The sequence below is a fragment of the Henckelia pumila genome, chromosome 4 (genome assembly GCF_033568475.1).
Source record: "Henckelia pumila isolate YLH828 chromosome 4, ASM3356847v2, whole genome shotgun sequence".
NCBI lineage: Eukaryota > Viridiplantae > Streptophyta > Magnoliopsida > Lamiales > Gesneriaceae > Henckelia > Henckelia pumila.
The window spans coordinates 103,462,416-103,486,165 of record NC_133123.1 but is presented as its reverse complement, the minus strand read 5'-3'; the positions used below and the strand labels follow the sequence as shown (position 1 = coordinate 103,486,165).

General features: G+C 39.7%; 1 protein-coding gene across 2 annotated transcripts; it reads left to right on the top strand.

The window, feature by feature from the left end:
- The first annotated feature begins 20,546 nt into the window (after window positions 1-20,546).
- LOC140867595 (uncharacterized) lies at window positions 20,547-23,272 on the top strand. Of its 2 annotated transcripts, XM_073272661.1 has the most exons (6): window positions 20,547-20,768; window positions 21,024-21,163; window positions 21,948-22,029; window positions 22,148-22,264; window positions 22,714-22,942; window positions 23,038-23,272. In XM_073272661.1, the coding sequence occupies exons 2-5, from the start codon at window positions 21,111-21,113 to the stop codon at window positions 22,849-22,851; spliced, it is 390 nt and encodes a 129-aa protein (XP_073128762.1). In that variant the 5' UTR covers window positions 20,547-20,768; window positions 21,024-21,110; the 3' UTR covers window positions 22,852-22,942; window positions 23,038-23,272. The 2 variants fall into 2 exon arrangements, 1 of the variants encoding a protein (XP_073128762.1); XR_012145197.1 differs by lacking the exon at window positions 21,024-21,163.
- The last annotated feature ends 478 nt before the right edge of the window (window positions 23,273-23,750 follow it).

Sequence of the window (23,750 nt, the reverse complement as noted above, 5' to 3'; positions counted from 1 at the left end):
AAAAAAAAAATGAAAATTGGCTGCAAAGTTGTTTGAAGTTTGATTGTAAAGATGTAGAGTATTAATATCTCTACTATAATTATTAATGTAATAGATTTACCTCATAAAAAATAAAAAAATAAATAAACTTTGAAAAAAAAATGTTACATTTTCAAAGTTTATTGGAGGTATTTGATTATGTAAAAACAATTTTGCAGCCAAGCAAAAAAAAAAAAAAACAAAAAAACAAAAAAACAAAAAAACAAAAAAAATGGGTTTATTCTTTGTAAATCATCCTATCTTATTTTCAATATTAGGTTATTTGATTGTCTGTTTTACTAGCCATTTTCAAAGAGTGTATAATTTTCTTCCAACTCCACGAGTGAAAAACAGCTATATATGAAATACTTTAACCCGAGAGAATATGGAGTTGAGACTTTTACATTAATATTCCTGATGATATACATGTTATGAAAATGATTTCTATTATCCTTTTAATTATATTATTCACAAAGTTTTTAGAAAATATTTTTGTAAAAAAAAAAAAAAAAAAAATTATATATATTTACTATTTTGATATTGTGTGAAATATATATGTATAGCCCATCCAATTACATATTAATATATTGGTTGATAATGAGATTTATAAATAAACATATGATCTCCTCACAAGTGTGTTTTTAAAATTTTAAAGTTTGCAAATTTGAATATATATATTAAGGAATAAAAATCTAACTTGTGATTTTATGATATTTTATGATATTTTATGATATTTTATTACTAAGGGACTAGTAATTAGCCGGTTTGGGGGTGTGATGAAACTTAAAATTTGTAATTATTTATATGTTAAAAAGTGTGTTTTAAAATTTAAGTTTAATTAAAATTATGAAGTTGTATTATTTTAGTGTTATGTGTTTATATTTAAATGTTTTACTAAAATGTTGTATTTTACGGTTTGCGCAGGTTTGGTAAAAATAAAATTACTCAAGCTACAGTGGTCATAATGGAGTAATCTCAAAACCTGTAGAATCACAAAAGAGGCATCTTCAACTTTGTAGAAGACAAGAAATTCCAAAAACTTCATTAAAATGATCAAAATAATAAAACATCAAAATGGAGATAGATTTACTTTTACTATGACCAGCTTGGAGTAAAAATATCATAAGTATTTCATATTTTATCCAAAAGGGGTGAATGAGTTGTCCAAACACATCTACACAAAATATCCTACGTGTTCTATGTTGAAAAGAAAGGCTGAATCGGTGGTCTAAGGCATCAAACATGCCAATTAAAGTTGGGTCATGGTATTGACATTCAAGGAGACAAGCACCCACCAACTTTACTATTTCACATTTAATGAGCCTTGGACTCTTCCTCTCATTTGGCCTATAAATAGATGTGTTGTATAAGCTTTGTAGTGTGCAAGAGTGTAGAGAATTCTTCATTTGTAAAATAAATATTGTGTGTGTGAGAATAAAAGTTTGAGTGTGCAAGTTTCTCAAGTTCAAGTATGAAATTTCTTTTATCTTTATTCTTGAGTTTCATGTTCATGGAAAGCTAAATCTTTTTATGTCAAGGTGAAAAGGTTTCATTGTTGGTCAAGTAAGATTGTCTATATTTTGTATATTCTTTTCTTTTCTATTTTTATTTTTACTAATTGATCTTTATTTGTAGGTATAATTTTGGATGATTTGTTGTTATCTATTTACATCAAATGCTTGGTACCTTGAATGTGGTTACCTTGATTTGTTGTCAAATATGATACAATAATTACTACAATAATTATATACTATAAATATATGTATCTATTTATAATAAAGTCATATATTATTTAGACGATAGCGTGACACTGTCGGTTGTTCTAAATAATATATTGTGATTTGAACTAACATTTACTTTATCGCATCTAACTTTTACTTTATCGCAACTAACATTTACTTTTCCGCAACTAACATTTACTTTCTCGCATCTAACTTTTACTTTTCCGCAACTAACATTTACTTTATCGCATCTAACATAAAGTCATATATTTTATTTAGACGATAGCGTGGCTTTGCCGGTTGTTCTAAATAAAATATTGTGATTTGATCTAACATTTACTTTTATGTCAATTTATATTTATGCATTTATATATATTATGGGTACCATGTATTAAATATCGGTGGATATTAATATAGTGGGAACTATATTATATGATATACTTGTTTAAATATTTAATTGTTCTTTTTATGTTTATATTTATTCATTTATATATATATTATGGGTACCATGTATTAAATATCGGTGGATATTAATATAGTGGGAACTATATTATATGATATACTTGTTTAAATATTTAATTGTTCTTTTTATGTTTATATTTATTCATCTATATATATATTATGGGTACCATGTATTAAATATCGGTTAATCTGATATTAATATAGTGGGAACTATATTATATGATATACTTGTTTAAATATTTCATTGTTCTTTTATGTTTATTCTTATTTTAGTTTCTTTTATTTATTTTTATTTAGCAATCTTAATTAAACCAACAATGAACCTTTGAAACCTTGACAATTTTATAATTTGTGTATTTGAAGTTTTATAACAATATTTTCATCTATAATATATTATTGCTAAAATTAAACTTACAACATCCTCTCTGTGGATCGATCTCGTACTCACGAGTATATTACTTGCAGACAACCTACACTTGGGTGAATTACAATTTAAGTTGTAGCAGTCATGTTATTGCCTATGCCTCTAGGAAATTGAAGATTCATGAGGAGAACTATACTGTACACGATTTGGAGCTTGCAGCCATTGTCTTTGCTCTTAAGATATGGCGTCATTATTTGTACGGTGAGAAGTTTGAGATCTTCACTGACCATAAAATTTTGAAGTACTTGTTCACTCAGGCAGAGTTGAACATGAGGCAGCGTCGTTGGATGGATTTGCTGAAAGACTACGATTGTGAGATCAAGTACCATCCAGGCACTTCTAATCCAGTTGCGGATGCTCTTAGCCGCAAAGTGTACGTGAGTTCGATTCACACCAGCTCAGTTGTGCGAGTGGTAGAGGAGTGTTGTTCCTTGGGTTTCACTTTTCGGCATAAGAAGGAACAACAGGGAGTTCGAGTTTTGTCAGTGCTTGCTGAACCAGCCTTGTATACTCGTATACGTGAGTTGCAGACCATTGATCTGAAGATGCAAAAGTTAGCTCTTTTGGCTCAGGATGGGAATACTTCTGGTTTTCATTTGCAGAATGATGGTTTGTTGTGTCTCTCTGGACGTGTGGTAGTTCTTGATGATTCCACGTTACGAGAGGAGATTCTGTCTCAAGCTCATATTAGTAGATTTTCTATACATCCTGGTAGCATGAAAATGTACAAGGATCTACGTACGAGGTTCTGGTGGAAAGTAATGAAGCTCAGTGTTTACCAGTTTGTATCTCAATGCCTTGTGTGTCGGCAGGTCAAGGCATAATTTTGACGACTCGGTGGTTTGCTTCACAATTTAGAGAATCCTGAGTGGAAGTGGGAGCATGTGACGACTGATTTTTTCACCCACTTTTCGATGTCTTCCAGGAACTGCGATGCTATTTGGATTGTTGTTGATAGATTGTCGATGTCCGCGCATTTCTTGCCTTATAATCGGGACTTTACTTTCGATCAGATGGCACGTCTATATGTGCAAGAGGTTGTTCGTCTACATGAAATTCCGTTGAGTATTGTCAGCGACAGAGATCCGAGGTTTACCTCTAGGTTTTGGGGTAGCTTCCAGCGAGCTCTTGGCAATACTCTGAGTATGAGTACAGCTTACCACCCGAAGACTGACGGGCAGAATGAGAGGACTATCCGTACTCTCGAGGACATGCTTCGAGCGACAGTAATGGATTTTGGCCCAGCATGGCATGACCACTTGGCGTTAGTGGAGTTTACTTATAACAACAGTTACCACAACAACATTGGCATGGCACCATTTGAGGCCTTATACGGACGCCGCTGTCGTACACCTTTGTTTTGGGATGAAGTTGGCGAACGTCAAGTAGAAGATCCACAGATGATTCAGCAGATGACCGATGCAGTGGAGATGATCCGTAAGAGGATTAAGGCAGCCCAGGATCGACAGGCTAGCTACGCTAACACTCACCGCAGATCGTTACATTTTGAGGTAGGGGGACATGTGTTCCTACGAGTGTCACCTTTCCGGAAGGTGATGAGATTTGGACTCAAAGTCAAGTTGCCGCCGATATTTATTGGTCCGTTCGAGATTCTTGAGAAAGTTGGATACGTGGCTTATCGTTTAGCTTTGCCACCGTATCTTTCCAGTATCCATGATATGTTTCACGTGTCTTTGTTGAGGCAGTACGTGGCGGATGAGACACACATCTTGCATCCGACTGAGGTGCAATTGGATCAGGATCTGTCCTACGTGGAGAGGCCTCTCAAGATTCTTGACAGGAAGGACAAGGTGCTTCGCAATAAGAGCATACCTCAAGTGATGGTGCAGTGGCAGCGCAGAGGAACTGAAGAATCAACTTGGGAACTAGAGAGCCGGATGCGAGCTGAGCATCCAAAGTTGTTTATGATGTATTGTACTTTTCTTTGTAAGAAATATTTGTACATTGTAATGTTCAGTTGTAATAAAGAACAATTGTTGACTTTTCGTGTTTTCCTCTAGACTTAAATTTCGAGTACGAAAATTTTTAAGTAGGGGAGAATGTAGTGTCCCATACCCAATTGAGTGATTAAGCATTAATCACTAAGTCATTATCAAGTAAACATGATTAAGAATATTCCCGATGAATGAGCAGAGTCAAGAAACGAACTCAGAATGATCAGAAATGGCCCGGAGGGTTGGGGTGGAATGGAAGCAACGATGAGGAATGGATGCAACGTTCTGGTCATCTGACGTCATCCGTGATGTTAGCAAGATGATGTCATTTCTTACGAATGTGATGTGACAATCGGACTCAACAATCATCGAACGGACGCAACGATGGGAGAACAGACGTTCCGTTCTGTGTCTATAAATAGAGGGTCCGAGAGCTCATTTTACTCGCACCTCTCCTTTATTCTCTCTTGATTCCTAGGCCTTCTAACTCAGATATAGGGAGTTCTAGGCGTCCTATCGGGATTCCGGAAGTGGCATAGTGATCCAAGCGTCGTAGCGGCGCTGTGGCCTAGTTTTAAGGCAAGCGGCAGCAAAGGGCTCACGACGGACGCAGGTATAACTTTGGCTTCCTAAAATTATTTAGGAGTATGGAATAGTTTAGTTAAGGCTTTTAGAGCTTATTTAATGATGCATGGGTATTTGCATTGTAGAAACCTTAGTGTGGACTAGTAGGCATGGGATCTAGACCAATGGTGCTAAGATTTGCATGTAGTGTTAGAGGTACGTAAGTACTGACCGAGATAGCCGACATGATATATATGCTTATATGTTGCACGAGTAATGAGATCATGGATGGCTCGCATGCTGATCAAGTGACTAAGGATCTATTGGAGATACCACGAGGACCGGTTACGAGAGGCCGAGCTCAGAAGTTTAAGGAAGCACTTCAATCTTTGTTGCTGAAGACACAAGAGGGCGTTGGATTTCTTGATATTCAATTTGGAGGAAGTTATAATCTTATTGAGGTCAAAGGAGTTCAAGAAAGTGAAGAAATTGAAGGCCCTGCTCGAAGCCAAGGCGCGCCTGCGCCCAGACTCGCACGCCCACGCCTTTATTTTGCGAAGAAGAAGCGCGCCCGCACATCATGATCGCGCACCCGCGCTTACGGATGCCAAATTGACGATGTTTTGCGAGCTCTCGGTGCGCCCGCGCTACCTTATTGCCCGCCCGCGCCATTGTCTGCGCAACTTTGGCGCGCCCGCGCCTCTTTCTAGCACGCCCGAGCCATGCCCTTTTACATGCACCGAAGGTGTTTGTGTGTGTGTTCGGGATTTTTAATATTTTGGATTTACTTTGTTTATTTTTGGTCTTTTATTCCTACTAGGAAACTTTAGGAGATATCTTTGATATCTTTTTGATTTATTTTGCGTTATCTTTTAATATTTTGGGTTGTAATATAAATACTACAACATTCATTATTTTAATGAGAACTAAGATTTTCAGATTATTGATTATTCAATACAAAATTCTCTTTAGAATTTTATCAAAGCTTTTTCTTTACCCAAAATCAAACTTATCAAAGTTTCATAGCTTTGTGGCGTTTGTCAATCGATTTTCAATTGGGTTGTCAAAGACAGGTTTCTTTGAAGGTCTAATTGAATCTTTGATTGTTTTCTATCGTGAATTTTCTGTTGCTAGTTACAGGTTCAACTAGAGGTGGAGATTCCAAAATCTGTTACTTGTTTCAAAGTCGGGACAACATTATTGAATTCTTTTGTTATCGAATTGAGGTGCGATTCGTTGAAATCGTGTTGCCTTTCATACATAAGATTCATATCATTGGGTATCAGAGCTTAAGGTTTTGACTCAAGTAAGTCGTATCCTTCTTTAATCTGTATTCTTTCTTCGTTCTTCGTTCATCTTTCCTTGTTCTTCGTTCTTCATCTCTCTCATATCAAATTTCTGTGTCATTCTTTCAAACTTGTTATTCAAGTCTCGTGTCTTGTGCTACAAGTTATAAATTAAAAAAAAAAGTTAAAAAAAAAAAAGATTTGAAATCGGTCAAAAAAAAAAAGTAGAGACCGAAAAAACTTAAAAAAATATAGAAGAAGCAAGATAACTTGTGGACAATTTTCATTCTTGTTCATCCTTGGGTGCAAGTTAAAATTAGAGCACCCATAAATTTCTCCTTCTTATTTTTTTTGTTGATCTTCGAGAGTCGATATTCAAGCGTCTAAAAGTTGTGAACTTGAGAGTTTGATTCACTTTTACACAAAGCAAAAGCCTACATAAATTGAGTGGAAAGAAAAAGAGTGCTGGAGTGATTCATTTGGAGTGATCTGTGAGAACTTGTGAGGAATTTTACTACTAACCTTTTTTTTGCAGGTACCATGAGTCCTAATAAAGATGCTAGTGAAAGTGTGAACCAAGGAATTTCCAAGGTTCAAATGGATGCGTTGATGGGTCAATTTACTAGGGTGATGAGGTCGGAGTTGGAACCTCTTCATGAGCGGATGAGTAGATTGGAGGAGATTAGTGGTAGTGGAAAAAAAAATAAAGATAGGAAGGGAAATAATTTTGAAGGAGATGAGGAGAGTTTTGATGAGAATTGGGATGGAGGGAGAAGAGTACATGAGGTTAGACATAGGCGAGAAGCAGTACGAGGAAAACATACGGAGTGCAGTAACGATGATGGAAATATTAGTAGTATTAAGATGAAAATTCCAGCGTTTCATGGGAAGTCTGACCCGGAGGCGTATTTGGAATGGGAGAAGCGTGTGGAGTTTGTGTTTGATTGCCATCACTATTCTGACCTTAAGAAAGTGAGGTTGGCAGTGGTTGAGTTTGTAGACTATGCGTTAATCTGGTGGGATCAATTAGTGACCACTAGAAAAAGGTGTGGAGAGCCGCCTATTGAGACGGGGTAGGAGATGAAGCGTGTCATGAAGAAACGGTTTGTGCCTAACTATTATTATCGTGACATGTACAGGTGATTACAAACTCTGAAGCAAGGTCCAAGAAGCGTGGAGGATTACTACAAGGAGTTGGAAACCACGATGATCCGGGCCAACATTGAGGAGGATAATGAAGCTACAATGGCCAGATTTTTGTGCGGTTTGAATAGAGAAATCCAAGATCAAGTGGAGCTTCACCACTGTTTTGATTTGGATGAGATGGTGCAGACAGACATGAAGGTGGAGTAGCAGCTCAAGAGGAGAGGAGCTGGTCGACTTCCTACCGGTGGAGGATCGTCAACTCCTTGGCGTCCAAGCGTTGCAAAATGGGAGGACAACAAGTCGGTGTCCAAGCCAAAATTTGACACCAAATTGGAGGCACCAAAACAAGTGGGTAAAGGTACACCTGAAACTACTAATACTCGTTCCAGGGATATTAAATGTTTTAGATGTCAAGGACTTGGTCATATTGCCAGTCAGTGTCCTAATAAAAAAATTATGATTATGAATGCTGGTGGTGAGATTGAATCGGAGAGTGAGGATGAGAAATATGATAGTATGCCTGCATTGGAGGATCCTGATGAAGAGAGATATGATGCGGGGGTTGGAGAATTGCTAGTGACCAGGAGAGTGTTGAATGTACAACAAAAGGAGGAGGAAGAAACTCAAAGGGAGAATTTATTCCATACTAGATGCTTTGTGAATAACAAAGTATTTAGTGTTATTATTGATAGTGGGAGTTGCACTAATGTAGCGAGTTATGAGCTGGTGGAAAAGTTGAGTTTGCCTGTTATAAAGCATCCTCAACCTTATAAATTGCAGTGGTTTAATGATAGCTCGGAGGTGAGAGTGCATAAGCAGGTGGTAGTACCGTTTTACATTGGTAAATATGTAGATGAAGTGTTGTGTGATGTGGTGCCTATGCAAGCTTGTCATATTTTGTTGGGTAGGCCGTGGCAATTTGATAGGAAGGTGATACATGACGGTTTTAAAAATTGTTATTCTTTTACCTTGAAAAAGGAGCCTATTGTATTATTACTTATGACTCCAAAGCATGTGTTGGAGGACCATTTGAAAAAGAAAAAGAAAGAGGAGGCCGAAAAAAAGAGTAAAAAAAAAAGTGAGATGGCCTTAGAAAAAAAGATTGAGAAAAAAAAAGATGAAAAAGAAATTGAGAGGAAAGAGACCGATAAAAAAATGTTTATGGCCCAAAAGAGTGAGTTGCGAGAGATTTTACATGTGCATACTCCACTTGTGTTGATTTTCTATAAGGAGTTTCTCCTTAACACAAGTGATATAGCCGGAAATCTTTCGAGCACTGTTGTTTCTCTTTTGCAGGAATTTGAAGAATTATTTCCGGAGGATTTGCCTCAAGGCTTACCACCTTTGAGGGGGATTGAAAATCAAATTGATTTTGTGCCCGAAAGTGCGTTTCCAAACCGTCCAGCATATAGGAGCAACCCGGAGGAAACAAAAGAGATGCAAAGACAGGTAAGTGAACTTTTAGATAAAGGTTTTGTGCGTGAGTCCATGTCACCGTGTGCTGTGCCTGTTTTATTAGTTCCTAAGAAAGACGGTTCATGGAGAATGTGTGTGGATTGTAGAGCCATTAATAACATTACCATCAAGTATAGGCATCCTATTCCTAGACTAGATGATATGTTGGATGAGTTGCATGGTTCTAGCGTCTTTAGTAAAATTGATTTAAAAAGTGGTTACCATCAAATTAGGATGAGAGAAGGTGATGAGTGGAAAACTGCTTTTAAAACCAAATACGGCTTGTATGAGTGGTTGGTTATGCCCTTTGGACTAACTAATGCACCTAGCACTTTTATGAGATTGATGAATCATGTGTTGCGTGCTTATATTGGAAAATTTGTTGTGGTATATTTTGATGATATCTTGGTATATAGCAAAAATTTGGATGAGCATGTCGAACATTTGAGAATTGTGCTAATCACACTAAAAGCTGAACAATTGTATGCTAACTTGAAGAAGTGTGTGTTTTGTACAAAAGAACTTGTGTTTCTTGGTTTTGTTGTGAGTTTCCAAGGTGTCAGAGTTGATGAGGACAAGGTACGTGCAATTCGAGATTGGCCAACGCCTACTTCTATTGGTTAAGTTCGAAGTTTTCATGGTCTTGCAAGTTTCTATAGGAGATTTGTGAAAGATTTCAGTACTTGGCGGCACCTATGACTGCAGTGATCAAGAAGAACGTTCCATTCCATTGGGGCGAGGAGCAAGAGATGTAGTGACCCTTACCCGGATCACCTACTAAACAGAACTTATGCATGCAATTAACCTAATTAAATAGATATCAGAATAAAACTGCGGAATCCAATAACATTATACAATCCCAAGTAAAGGAATCTGTAATTATCCAATAATATACAACCAAATCGAATAGCTGTATAAACCCAAACAACAGTAATAAAACCTAGACGAAGCTCCAGCTGGCCAACCACTGACTAGCCCCTCCTGGATCCACCCTCCTCGTCCAATCGCAAACCTGCCCCATGGAATAGGGTGTCCAGAAAATACAGAGTACGAGACGTGAGCATAAAACGCTCAGTGCGAGAGTATGAGTATACATGCATGCAAAGTGAACTCCCTATAGACTCGAGGTCAAGGATCAGATAACAGAGACAGACCGGGCCCTGGTATGTAGCACGCTGTGCCGTCGCTTCAGGAGGTGGCTCCCATACCGAGATAACCGTGGATACGCCGGACCCAAATCGATGGAAGTCCATCCACTAACAAGATAGGGTACAACCCTACTACAGACATCTCGAAGGAGATACAGCAAGATGCAAATGAATGCGGCATAATATCATGGCATATAAATCATGCAGTCATATAATACATGCATACTCAGTCAGGATATCTCGAACAGTACTTTCGTACCTCAAAACAGTGAAAGCTCTACCAACTCTAGGTCCACGCCTATAGTCTGCTCTTCACTGCCAAATGATACTATTATCATTAAAGTGCTCTAAAAGCCTTAACTAAGCTATTGCATACTCCTAAATATTTATAGGGAGCAAAAGCTATACCTTCGTCCGTCGTTAGCCCTTTGATGTCGATGCCTCCAGAACTTGGGTACGACTCCGCTACGACTACCGAACGCCTCTCCGACCTCCGGACCAAGCCTAAAAAGACTAGAACAGCTCCAAAAGGACTAGAAAGGAAAGGAGAACTCGGAATTGGCAAATGAAAGTGAAGTCTCGGCCTTCTATTTATAGACAACGATCGGAACTTCCGATCCTTGATCGGAACGTCCGAACCCCGATCGAAACGTCCGATCCTGCCATCGGAGCTTCCGAAGATCCTGATCTGCCACGTGTTAAAATATCACTTGACGACTCCGGATAGGGGTGATCGGAGCTTCCGGTCCTGATCGGAGCTTCCGATCCAACCACACGTCATGCCTGACGTAATAACATCGGTGCCTCCGATCGCTCATCGGAGCTTCCGATCCTGTTCGGAGCTTCCGATCGTGCCTTCGGAGCTTCCGATCCGTCCAATACCCAATTCAATTAATTAGCATTAATCCTTTAATTACTCAATTAGGGTACGAGCTACTACATTCTCCCCCACTTAAGATATTTCGTCCTCGAAATCAGATCTTAAGTACCGAATGCAAATACAGAAATCAGAAACATTCTTTATTCAAATCAAACGTTTACAGAGTTTGCAACTGAATACAACTTAAAGAATGAAATCAAAACAACTCAGGATGGTCTTTACGCATCCTGTCCTCAAGCTCCCAAGTAGCTTCCTCAGTGCCTCGGCGCTGCCACTGAACTAAAACCAAAGGAATGACTTTGTTCCGTAAAACCTTATCCTTATAATCAAGGATGCGAAGAGGTTTCTCAACATAAGTCAAACCCTTGTCTACCTGAACCTCAGATCGCTGCAGAATATGAGATTCATCCGCCACATACCATCGCAACAGAGATACGTGGAACACGTCGTGAATACTGGATAGATGCGGTGGCAAATCTAGTCGATAAGCCAAATCGCCAATGTTTTCCAAGATCTCAAACGGACCGATAAATCTGGGAGACAACTTGCCCTTAAGGCCAAATCTGAGAATCTTGCAGAAAGGTGACACTCTCAGAAACACTTTCTCCCCGACCCCGAACTGCAAAGGCCTACGCTTGATATTAGCATAACTGGCCTGACGATCCTGTGCAGTCTTAATCCGTTTCTTGATCTGATCAACAATGTCTATCGCCTGCTGGATAAACTCCGGTCCTTCAGCCTGTCTCTCCCCCACTTCTTCCCAGAAGAGTGGAGTACGACAACGTCGCCCATACAACGCTTCAAAAGGTGCCATCCCAATACTAGTGTGATAGCTGTTGTTGTAAGCGAACTCGATCAACGGCAAATGATCCTGCCAGGCTGAACCAAAATCCATGACGCATGCTCTAAGCATATCTTCTAACGTACGGATAGTGCGCTCTGACTGACCATCAGTCTCCGGATGATAGGCTGTACTCAAACTGAGAGTAGTACCCATCGCACGCTGAACACTCCCCCAGAATCTAGAAGTAAACCTGGGGTCCCGATCGCTGACAATGCTCACAGGCACTCCATGAAGTCGGACGATCTCCTGAATGTACATCCGTGCCATGCGATCCACACAGTACTCTCGGCTATAGGCAATGAAATGCGCTGACTTGGTGAGTCGGTCCACCACCACCCAGATAGCATCACAGTTCCTCGGGGATACCGGCAAATGGGTCACAAAGTCCATAGTGATAAACTCCCATTTCCATTCAGGAATAGGCAGACTGTGAAGCAATACTCCAGGTCGTCGGTGCTCTGCCTTGACCTGTTGACACACCAAACATCTCGAAACAAACTGATAAACACTGCGTTTCATTCCCTTCCACCAGAAACGAGTACGTAGATCCTTGTACATCTTGTTGCTCCCAGGATGAATACTCCATTTAGTGCGATGTGCCTGAGACAAAATCTCCTCTCGCAACTCTTCATCCTGCGGAATCACAAGCCTACCAGACAAACACAGAAAGCCATCTGACTGATAATGAAATCCAGACGAGCTACCCTCGTTAGCTAGACGAGCAAAATGCTGGGTCTTTGAATCAGACATCTAAGCATCTCGGATCCACGAATACAAGGCTGGCTCAGATAATATCGCAAACATCTGGATACTCTGCATACCTTTCTTATGCTTGAAGGTAAAACCTGAAGTACAACAGTCACTGATCGCACTAGACATCGAACAAGTCTGAAGTGCGGATAGTCGCACCTTGCGACTCAAAGCATCAGCGGTGAGATTAGCAGCTCCCGGATGGTACTTAATCTCGCAATCATAGTCCTTAAGCAAGTCCATCCAACGTCTCTGTCTCATGTTCAATTCTGCCTGAGTGAACAAATACTTGAGACTCTTATGGTCGGTGAAGATCTCAAATTTCTCGCCATAAAGATAATGACGCCAGATCTTCAAAGCGAACACAATGGCTGCCAATTCCAAATCATGGACTGGGTAGTTGTCCTCGTGAAGCTTCAGCTGTCTAGAAGCGTATGCGATCACATGCCCATTCTGAGTCAGGACAAAACCTAACCCCTGAAGAGAAGCATCCGTGTAAACTACATACCCTCCAGATCCTGACGGTAATGCTAACACCGGCGCAGAAGTCAACCGCCGTCGAAGCTCACGGAAATTCTCCTCACACTCGGAGGACCACTCAAAATCCACACCCTTGCGGGTAAGCTGCGTCAACGGTCGAGCTAACTGAGAGAAGTTCAGAATGAAGCGATGATAATACCCTGCTAGACCCAAAAAACTACGGATCTCAGCAACTGTCGTCGGACGCGACCAATTAAGTACCGCTTCAATCTTGCTTGGATCAACAGAAATCCCCTCCCTGGATATGATATGGCCAAGAAAAACCACTCTATCCATCCAGAACTCACACTTGCTCAGTTTGGCGTACAATTGCTCATCTCGAAGAGTCTGCAGTACCAACCGCAAGTAAGAAACATGCTCTTCCGTATTACGCGAATACACCAAGATGTCGTCAATGAAGACCACGACAAACTTGTCCAAATACTCCCTGAAGACACGGTTCATCAAATCCATGAATATAGCCGGCGCATTAGTCAAACCAAATGGCATCACTAGGAACTCGTAATGCCCATAGCGAGTACGGAATGCAGTCTTGGCTACGTCCTGATCACGGACTCTCAACTGATGATACCCAGATCTCAAGTCAATCTTGGAGTAAATTGATGTGCCCTGCAGCTGGTCAAACAAGTCATCAACACGAGGCAACGGATACTTGTTCTTCATAGTAACTTGATTCAGCTGCCGATAGTCAATGCACAGCCGCATCGACCCATCCTTCTTCTTCACGAAGAGAACAGGAGCTTCCCAAGGAGATACACTAGGACGAATGTACCCCTTGTCCAAAAGATCATGTAGCTGATTCTTCAACTCACGCATCTCTGACGGTGCCAGACGATACGGTGCTCTAGAAATAGGCGAAGTACCCGACATCAACTCTATGCCAAACTCGACTTCCCTAGCAGGAGGAAAACCCGGAATCTCATCAGGAAACACATCTGGAAATTCATCCACAACAGGAATTCTCTCTATCCCAATACTCTTAGCGGACAAATCAACTGCATAGATAAGGAAGCCTTTCCCGCCAGACTCTAGAGCTCGACAGGCTCTCAAAGCGGATACCAAAGGCATCGGGGGTCGCGCTCCCTCACCATAGAAAAACCAACTCTCACTCCCTTCCGGATGAAAGCGTACTAATCTCTGATAGCAATCCACTGAAGCTCGATAGATAGTCAGCACATCTATTCCCAGAATGCAATCAAAGTCGTCCATCACCAGGACCATGAGATTCGCCAACAGAACGTTCCCTTCGAACTCTAAAGGGCAACCCATCACTAGACTCTTAGCCAAAGCAGATTGGCCCGTCGGAGTAGAAACAGACATCACTACGTCTAGTGCAATGCATGGTAACTTATGCCTCTTAACAAAACGTGCAGAAATGAAGGAATGAGATGCACCAGTGTCAATAAGTACAAGAGCAGGTATACCATAAAGCATAAATGTACCTGCGATGACTTTCTCATTCTCCTCCACAGCCTGATCATGTCTCAGGGCAAACACCTGGCCAGAAGCTCGTGGCCTCAAATGAGAACTCCCAGCAGACTGTCCCTGCGACCTCTGCTGTACGGTAGCCTGAGAACCCGATCCTGAACCAGAACCAGAACCACCTCCCCCAGACATTGGACAATCTCTCCGGATATGACCAGTCTCTCCACAACGAAAACAAGCTCCAGAAGCTCTACGGCACTTGTCGGATGGATGGTTCTTCCCACAGTGATCACACTTGTCCTTCTTACCATAACGGACAATACCTCCAGAACCAGAGGAAGAAGAAGATCCAGACTTCTTGAAAGTTTGGGCACGGGGACCCAAAGAACTAGTAGGCCTCGACTGAGGGAAAGACCTGTTCCGCCGAATGCTGTCCTCTGCCTGATGACAATGGCTCACCAAACCCTCGTAGGACATGTCGTCGCCAACCGACACACGGTCATGGATCTCAGGGTTAAGGCCCTGAAGAAATAGATTATACTTCATCTCTGAGCTATCAGCAATATCGGGGCAATAGGATAGCAGATCAAAGAACCTCTGCTGATACTCATCGATAGACATGGTTCCCTGTCGCAGACTCAGTAGCTCGCCTGCCTTCGACTGTCGGAGTGCAGGAGGAAAATACCGCTTTTGGAAAGCTGTGCGAAACTCGGCCCAGGTGGCCACTCCTCTCGCCGCAACAAAAGGTGTAGAAGTAAACCTCCACCACCCGCGCGCACGCCCATCCAGAAGATAGCCAAGGGTCTCCACCTTCTGCTCATCGGTGCATTGGAAAGTCTGAAAATTCGTCTCCATGCGGTCTAACCAGTTCTCTGCATCCTCCGGAGACTCACCTCCAACTAAGGGCTTAGGACCCATAGCTAAAAATCGACGCACAGTGAAACGCTCGTCGTCATGATGGCGATGACGCCGTTCTCGACGAGGCTCCCGGTCGGCATCACCCCAACGCCCACCAACACTGCCATGAGAACTCTGGTCATCACGATTTGACATCTACAAAAAATACCTCAAGATGAGACTAAATCCCAAGAATTCTTTTGCATGCTCTGATACCATAAATGTAGTGACCCTTACCCGGATCACCTACTAAACAGAACTTATGCATGCAATTAACCTAATTAAACAGATATCAGAATAAAACTGCGGAATCCAATAACATTATACAATCCCAAGTAAAGGAATCTGTAATTATCCAATAATATACAACCAAATCGAATAGCTGTATAAACCCAAACAACAGTAATAAAACCTAGACGAAGCTCCAGCTGGCCAACCACTGACTAGCCCCTCCTGGATCCACCCTCCTCGTCCAATCGCAAACCTGCCCCATGGAATAGGGTGTCCAGAAAATACAGAGTACGAGACGTGAGCATAAAACGCTCAGTGCGAGAGTATGAGTATACATGCATGCAAAGTGAACTCCCTATAGACTCGAGGTCAAGGATCAGATAACAGAGACAGACCGGGCCCTGGTATGTAGCACGCTGTGCCGTCGCTTCAGGAGGTGGCTCCCATACCGAGATAACCGTGGATACGCCGGACCCAAATCGATGGAAGTCCATCCACTAACAGGATAGGGTACAACCCTACTACAGACATCTCGAAGGAGATACAGCAAGATGCAAATGAATGCGGCATAATATCATGGCATATAAATCATGCAGTCATATAATACATGCATACTCAGTCAGGATATCTCGAACAGTACTTTCGTACCTCAAAACAGTGAAAGCTCTACCAACTCTAGGTTCACGCCTATAGTCTGCTCTTCACTGCCAAATGATACTATTATCATTAAAGTGCTCTAAAAGCCTTAACTAAGCTATTGCATACTCCTAAATATTTATAGGGAGCAAAAGCTATACCTTCGTCCGTCGTTAGCCCTTTGATGTCGATACCTCCAGAACTTGGGTACGACTCCGCTACGACTACCGAACGCCTCTCCGACCTCCGGACCAAGCCTAAGAAGACTAGAACAGCTCCAAAAGGACTAGAAAGGAAAGGAGAACTCGGAATTGGCAAATGAAAGTGAAGTCTCGGCCTTCTATTTATAGACAACGATCGGAACTTCCGATCCTTGATCGGAACGTCCGAACCCCGATCGGAACGTCCGATCCTGCCATCGGAGCTTCCGAAGATCCTGATCTGCCACGTGTCAAAATATCACTTGACGACTCCGGATAGGGGTGATCGGAGCTTCCGGTCCTGATCGGAGCTTCCGATCCAACCACACGTCATGCCTGACGTAATAACATCGGTGCCTCCGATCGCTCATCGGAGCTTCCGATCCTTTTCGGAGCTTCCGATCGTGCCTTCGGAGCTTCCGATCCGTCCAATACCCAATTCAATTAATTAGCATTAATCCTTTAATTACTCAATTAGGGTACGGGCTACTACAAGAGAAGTCTTTTAATATTGTCAAGCATAAATTAATTAATGCTCCTTTACTTGTATTACCTGATTTTACTAACACTTTTGAAATTGAATGTGATGCGTCAGGTGTAGGAATTGTAGGTGTCTTTTTGCAAGGTGGGCGACCGATTGCTTACTTCAGTGAGAAGCTTAGTGGGGCGTCCTTGAATTATCCTACCTACGACAAGGAGTTTTATGCGTTGGTAAGGGTACTTGAGACATGGCAACACTATTTGAGGCCAAAGGAATTTGTGATTCATACGGATCATGAATCATTGAAGCATCTCAAAGGACAACAAAAGCTAAACAAGAGGCATGCTAAGTGGGTGGCGTTTGTGGAAACTTTTCCCTACATTATCAAATGCAAACAAGGAAAGGAAAATGTGGTAGTGGATGCTCTATCACGAAGGTATGTACTTTTATCTACTCTAGATTCTAAATTCTTAGGATTTGAGTATGTGAAAGAGTTATATACTAGTGATCTTGATTTTGGTGAGATATATGCGTCATGTTTGCATGGTCCAAAAGATAAATTCTTCATGCATGATGGGTATTTGTTTAAGGAGGATAATATATGTATTCCTAAGTCGTCTATTCGTGAATTACTTGTGAGGAAATCACATGGGGGTGGCTTAATGGGACATTTTGGAGTGGCTAAAACTTATGAAACTTTGCATGAACATTTTTATTGGCCACATATGAAGCATGATGTTGAGAAAATTTGTGAAAGATGTGTGACTTGTAAGAAAGCAAAGTCTAAACAATATCCACATGGTTTGTATACTCCACTTCCCATTCCTAGTGAACCGTGGGTAGATATCTCTATGGATTTTGTTTTAGGACTACCGAGGTCTAAGATGGGGAGGGATTCAATTTTTGTTGTGGTTGATAGATTTTCTAAGATGGCTCATTTTATTGCTTGTCATAAATCTGATGATGCTTCTCATGTTGCTGAATTGTTCTTTAATGAAATTGTTAGATTGCATGGCATGCCTAGGAGTATTGTGTCTGATAGAGATACTCGTTTTTTGAGCTACTTTTGGAAAACATTATGGTGCAAACTTGGTACTAAACTACTATTTTCGACTACATGTCATTCTCAAACGGATGGTCAAACTGAAGTTGTTAATAGAACGTTAAGAACTTTGTTGCGTGCTATAATTAAAAAGAATTTGAAGAGTTGGGAAGAATGTTTGCCATTTTTTGAGTTTGCATATAATCGTAGTGTGCATTCTACTACAAATTTTTCACCCTTTGAAATTGTGTATGGTTTTAATCCTTTAACCCCGTTGGATTTGATGTCTTTGCCTATGATTGAAAGGGTTAACATGGATGGTAAGAAAAAAGCGGAATTTGTGAGAAATTTGCATGAAAAAGTGAAGGCGAACATTGAGAAAAAGAATTTGCTGTATACAAAGCAAGCAAATAAGAGAAAGAAGAGAGTTGTGTTTGAACCAGGAGATTGGGTGTGGTTGCATTTGAGAAAAGAGCGGTTTCCTGAAAAACGACGCTCAAAGCTTCTACCTAGAGGCGATGGACCGTTTCAAGTATTTGAGCGCATTAACGACAACGCTTACAAATTAGATTTGCCAGGTGAGTATAATGTCAGTGCTACTTTTAATGTTTCTGATTTATCTCCGTTTGATGTAGGTGATGATCAAGATTTGAGGACAAATCCTTTTCAAGAAGGGAAGGATGATGCGATCATGGATGGCTTGCATGTTGATCAAGTGACTAAGGATCTGTTGGAGATACCACGAGGACCGGTTACGAGAGGCCGAGCTCAGAAGTTTAAGGAAGCACTTCAATCTTTGTTGCTGAAGACACAAGAGGGCATTTGATTTCTTGATATTCAATTTGGAGGAAGTTATAATCTTATTGAGGTTAAAGAAGGTCAAGAAAGTGAAGAAATTGAAGGCCCTGCTCGAAGCCAAGGCGCGCCTGCGCCCAGACTCGCGCGCCCGCGCCTTTATTTTGCGAAGAAGAAGCGCGCCCGCGCCTCATGATCGCGCGCCCGCGCTTACGGATGCCAAATTGACGATGTTTTGCGAGCTCTCGGCGCACCCGCGCTACCATATCGCGCGCCTGCGCCATTGTCTGCGCAACTTCGGCGCGCCCGCGCCTCTCTCTAGCGCGCCGGTGCCATGCCTTTTCCACGCACCGAAGGTGTTTGTGTGTGTGTTCGGGATTTTTAATATTTTGGATTTACTTTGTTTATTTTAGGTCTTTTATTCCTACTAGGAAACTTTAGGAGATATCTTTGATATCTTTTTTATTTATTTTGCGTTATCTTTTAATATTTTGGGTTGTAATATAAATACTACAACATTCATTATTTTAATGAGAACTAAGATTTTCAGATTATTGATTATTCAATACAAAATTCTCTTTAGAATTTTATCAAAGCTTTTGCTTTACCCAAAATCAAACTTATCAAAGTTTCATAGCTTTGTGGCGTTTGTCAATCGATTTTTAATTGGGTTGTTAAAGACAGGTTCCTTTGAAGGTCTAATTGAATCTTTGATTGTTTTTTATCGTGAATTCTCTGTTGCTAGTTACAGGTTCAATTAGAGGTGGAGATTCCAAAATCTGTTACTTGTTTCAAAGTCGGGACAACATTATTGAATTCTTTTGTTATCGAATTGAGGTGCGATTCGTTGAAATCGTGTTGCCTTTCATACATAAGATTCATATCAATGAGTATGTGCTATATGTTTTACCATGTTTTACGGCTTTAGCACATCCATGTTTTTACATGAGACTGCATCTGGTATGATGGGAGTCATGACAGTTTCCATCGGTAATGAGTTACTCCTTATGGATTCGTGTTTGGGGACACTTAGCCCCTGGTTTTTCTATCACTAGGAGCGACCACGACGGTGGAGTAGACGCTTTAGTGGATAGGGGAATACACAAGTACCCCGCGGAGTCACTCTCTTAGCATGATACTGTGTATTCATGGCGCCCTGAGTAGACTGTTTTATCTAGTATTTTAAAGTCATTTGCTTGCTGCATATTAGTTTATATATCATTGCTTTCGTATTGAGCGTTGTCGCTCACGCCCCTGTATTGGTTTTCTTTTTGGGAATTCTTGTGGCGAGACAGGTTTGAGGCTGGACGGTCCAGGTGGCTCGCAGCAGGGTTGAGGTTGTTACCTGTTGTAGCGAAATTTTAGTGGTATGGTTTGTTACCCTAAGACTTTCGATCTGGTTGTATAAAAAGTATTTATACACTTTATTGTCGTCGGTTGTATTCTGCCGATTGAATTTGTTGTATTTTAATTATTTCGCTCTTTACGCTTTTTAATATTAATGCATGCGCTACTTAAACTCTGATTAAGTAGTGGATCCGGGTAGGGTCGTTACAGTTTGTGTATAAATTAAGTATATATGTGGCTGTTCATCCTTGTTTTCTAAAATTTTGCCTATGACTCGTTAATTACTATTTTTTTTAAAACTTGGAGCTGTTAATGATTTCATCTTTATTTGTTTGTCTCAAATCTTGTTAGGACCTTCCATCATCTGATCAGAGTTTTATCTTCATATAAAATTATGTACCATACTCTCGGTTAGGATATTGCTAAACCATGTATTTTGCCCTAATCTTCTGTAGAATTGTTGAAGGAAGAGAGAGTAGAAAGTAGAGACGAAGGCATATTATCCTCAATTTCAATTAAAGGTAAGGTTTTTGTTTTAGATATTGCTTGTTGTCGAGAGCTTAGATCCCAATTATACCTTTTCCACGATCTAGGTTTTTAATTTCTTTGTTTTTTTTTTGTATGGTTTCTTTAACTTTTTTGAAATTGGGGAAAAAAAGTAATTATTTTGGGAAATTCATGTTGAATGAATGTCAGGTCTTTTTTGCTCGATTATAAACTCAATAATCTTTTTATGCATCTTATTCACAACAAATTTTTATTGTTCTTTATTTCAGGACGGTTAAAAATAAATGGCACTTCCATACACCAACTGTTTTCAACTTCCTAGAATTTCTACGAAATGACATCTCTCTGTTTCTCCTATGGGAGCACAAAGCCCGGCTGTGGGATTAAGAACTTTTTTAATATATAGAATGTAATGTGTATTGATTCAATTATACAACTTTGTTGTTAAAACTTTTTTATTCAATCTTCTTTACATAATACAATGTTCAATATCCTTATTTACAGTTGATATTGAATTATAGATTATAAAGATTGATAATTTTCAAGTCTAGATAAGAGTATAAAAATTTTAAAAGCTCGACTCTAGCTAGATTTGTTTTCAATGAGTTAGTTGTTAGTGGAATGGTTGCTCCTACCTTCTCCGACTTCATATTCATGAATTTTCTAGTGTGAGTCAACTAGCTAGTCATTTACAGTTTACTTTACTTGATGCAGATTATGGGAAGCTAAGATAATGTTTTCTCTGCTTGTATAATGTTTTCTTTGTCCTTTGTGTCATTGTGTGTTTCCTATTTTTAGAATTTCTCTTATATTTTCTGCGCCATTTTGGTTCCCTCGTCTTTTCCTCCCGTTGTTCGAAGTTTTTCCTCGTTCGTTATTTTCCATTTTGTAATCTGTTCAATTTTTAAAAAAATCTTCAAAAAAGAAAAATACTTTTTTATCTGTATTTTAATTGGCTCATGAGCTATTTATATAGATATATGGGATCTGTATCTCTTTGAAAGATCAATAAGGTTTTCATCCATATACATCACTGGTTGTGCTAGAGTTTTGTGTCTATATCTTGTATGTATTTGTTTACTGACCTAGATTTCTTTTCTAAGAATCAAAGAAGTTTCTTTTCACTTAGTCAGTTAGTTAATTTGTGTGGCTCTACTCAATTCGTGTCGTGATATGATCTAATGTGGATTCAGATTAGCATATGAGAATGCAGTCTTCTGTGAGACATTCCACTTTAAGGAATCTGGTTGGCGGGAATGCAGAGTATGTGGGAATGTAATAATATTCTGACATCCACACCTTCTTTTTAAAGTTGTTCTTATGTGTTAGTTAATTTTTTTAATTATTTTTCAAAAATTGTGTTTGTCTATCTTTTTGTCATTTGGCATGACAGATCCTCCACTGTGGGTGCACTGCTTCAAGATATCTGTATGAATACATGGATTTTGGAGGTATCACTTGCCTAAGCTGTGCAACGCATATGGAAATTCAACCTGTGCAACCAGTTCAGGTTATTTTTTCCTTAACATTGCAAAATGCAACGAAAATGTGCTTATTTTGAGTGGTAAATCTAGTGTGTGGTTTTTTTTTTATAGTTTTTGTTTTTGGGTGGTGTTATGGTATGCAGAATTTTTTAATATTTATATGAAATTGCAAATTTCACTCCCTCTTACACTGTCTTCTTTGGATTCCAGGATCATGTATTTCATGCTTTATGAATTGACCATTTTACTAAGAAGTCGGTTACTATTGTATCAATTTCCTCAACATTATGTGTATTCACATTTAGTGGAAATTCTCGCCTTGATTGCAGTCGGTGAATTGTTGTCCCTTTGAAAGCCTCTGAAGTTGAACTATGTTTATTTGTAATGCATGATGATCTGATTAATTTTGAATCTCTCTTCTCTTATGAGATGATAGGCTGATTCCATGGTATTTATTCTTGAATCATTCATGCAGACTCCCGGTGATCTTCCCTGTGGCCCGTTTTTGACAGATGGTGTAAAAGATGTGTATCCACTAGTTCCTGAGCATAAGAGAAATGACGACAAATTTAGTACCGAGAGGCTTCTTCAGTTGACGAATGCTGTGGCCTAGGAAAAATACTTTTTCTGTCATATACTTGACTTGAAGTAATTTCAAATGTATCAGAGATCTGAGTCATTTTCATTGTGTATATATAGGACTTGTAAGTATGTGAATTGGCTGGAATAGTCTGAACTGAACATCTTTGTTGAACTCCATCAAAATTCTGTCTGACTATAAATTTGGTTGATAAAACAGGAAAAATGACAGTCTTGGATGGTGAATAGATTCAAGTTATTCTTGAGCCACCGGAACTTAGAGTTGGAGGATGGAAATTCAAATATGGTGGTGAGAGTGAAGTGAAGCTGCAAATCACATACAGTGATGATAAGTTCAGGCTTGGAAATGGTTCCAGAGGTGCTCTCTTCGTCTTTGAAAGATGCTAACCGCCCGCTCCCATAAAAACATAAGGATTCAAATTTTAATTTTTTAATTTTCGGTCATTGTAATACAAAAATATTTTATAATAAATATTATTTTTGAATTTTGTGTACTTTATAATATTGAATAATTGTATATTATTTTTTTATTTTTATTTTTATTTTTATTTTATATTTGATAAAAGACAAGGATGGAAAAACGTAGTTAATTGGGGGTGTAAAACCGATGTTAAAAGCCATGTAGTTAAAAGTGCGGTCATAGTCTATGACCGCACTTTTAACTACATGGCTTTTAACATCGGTTTTACACCCCCAATTAACTATGTTTTTCCACCGTAGTCTTTTTTCTTTTTTGTAGTAGTGAACAAACAAAAAACATCATCAATTATATCTCTACATTTTATTGGTCTAACATGTGTGTGTAAAAATATTCACGGTTCAACATACAGTTTTTCATGTCTAATCAAGAGCAAAAAATTTTAACAAAAATTATTTTTCTAACTACATATCATCATTGGCTCCAAATTATCA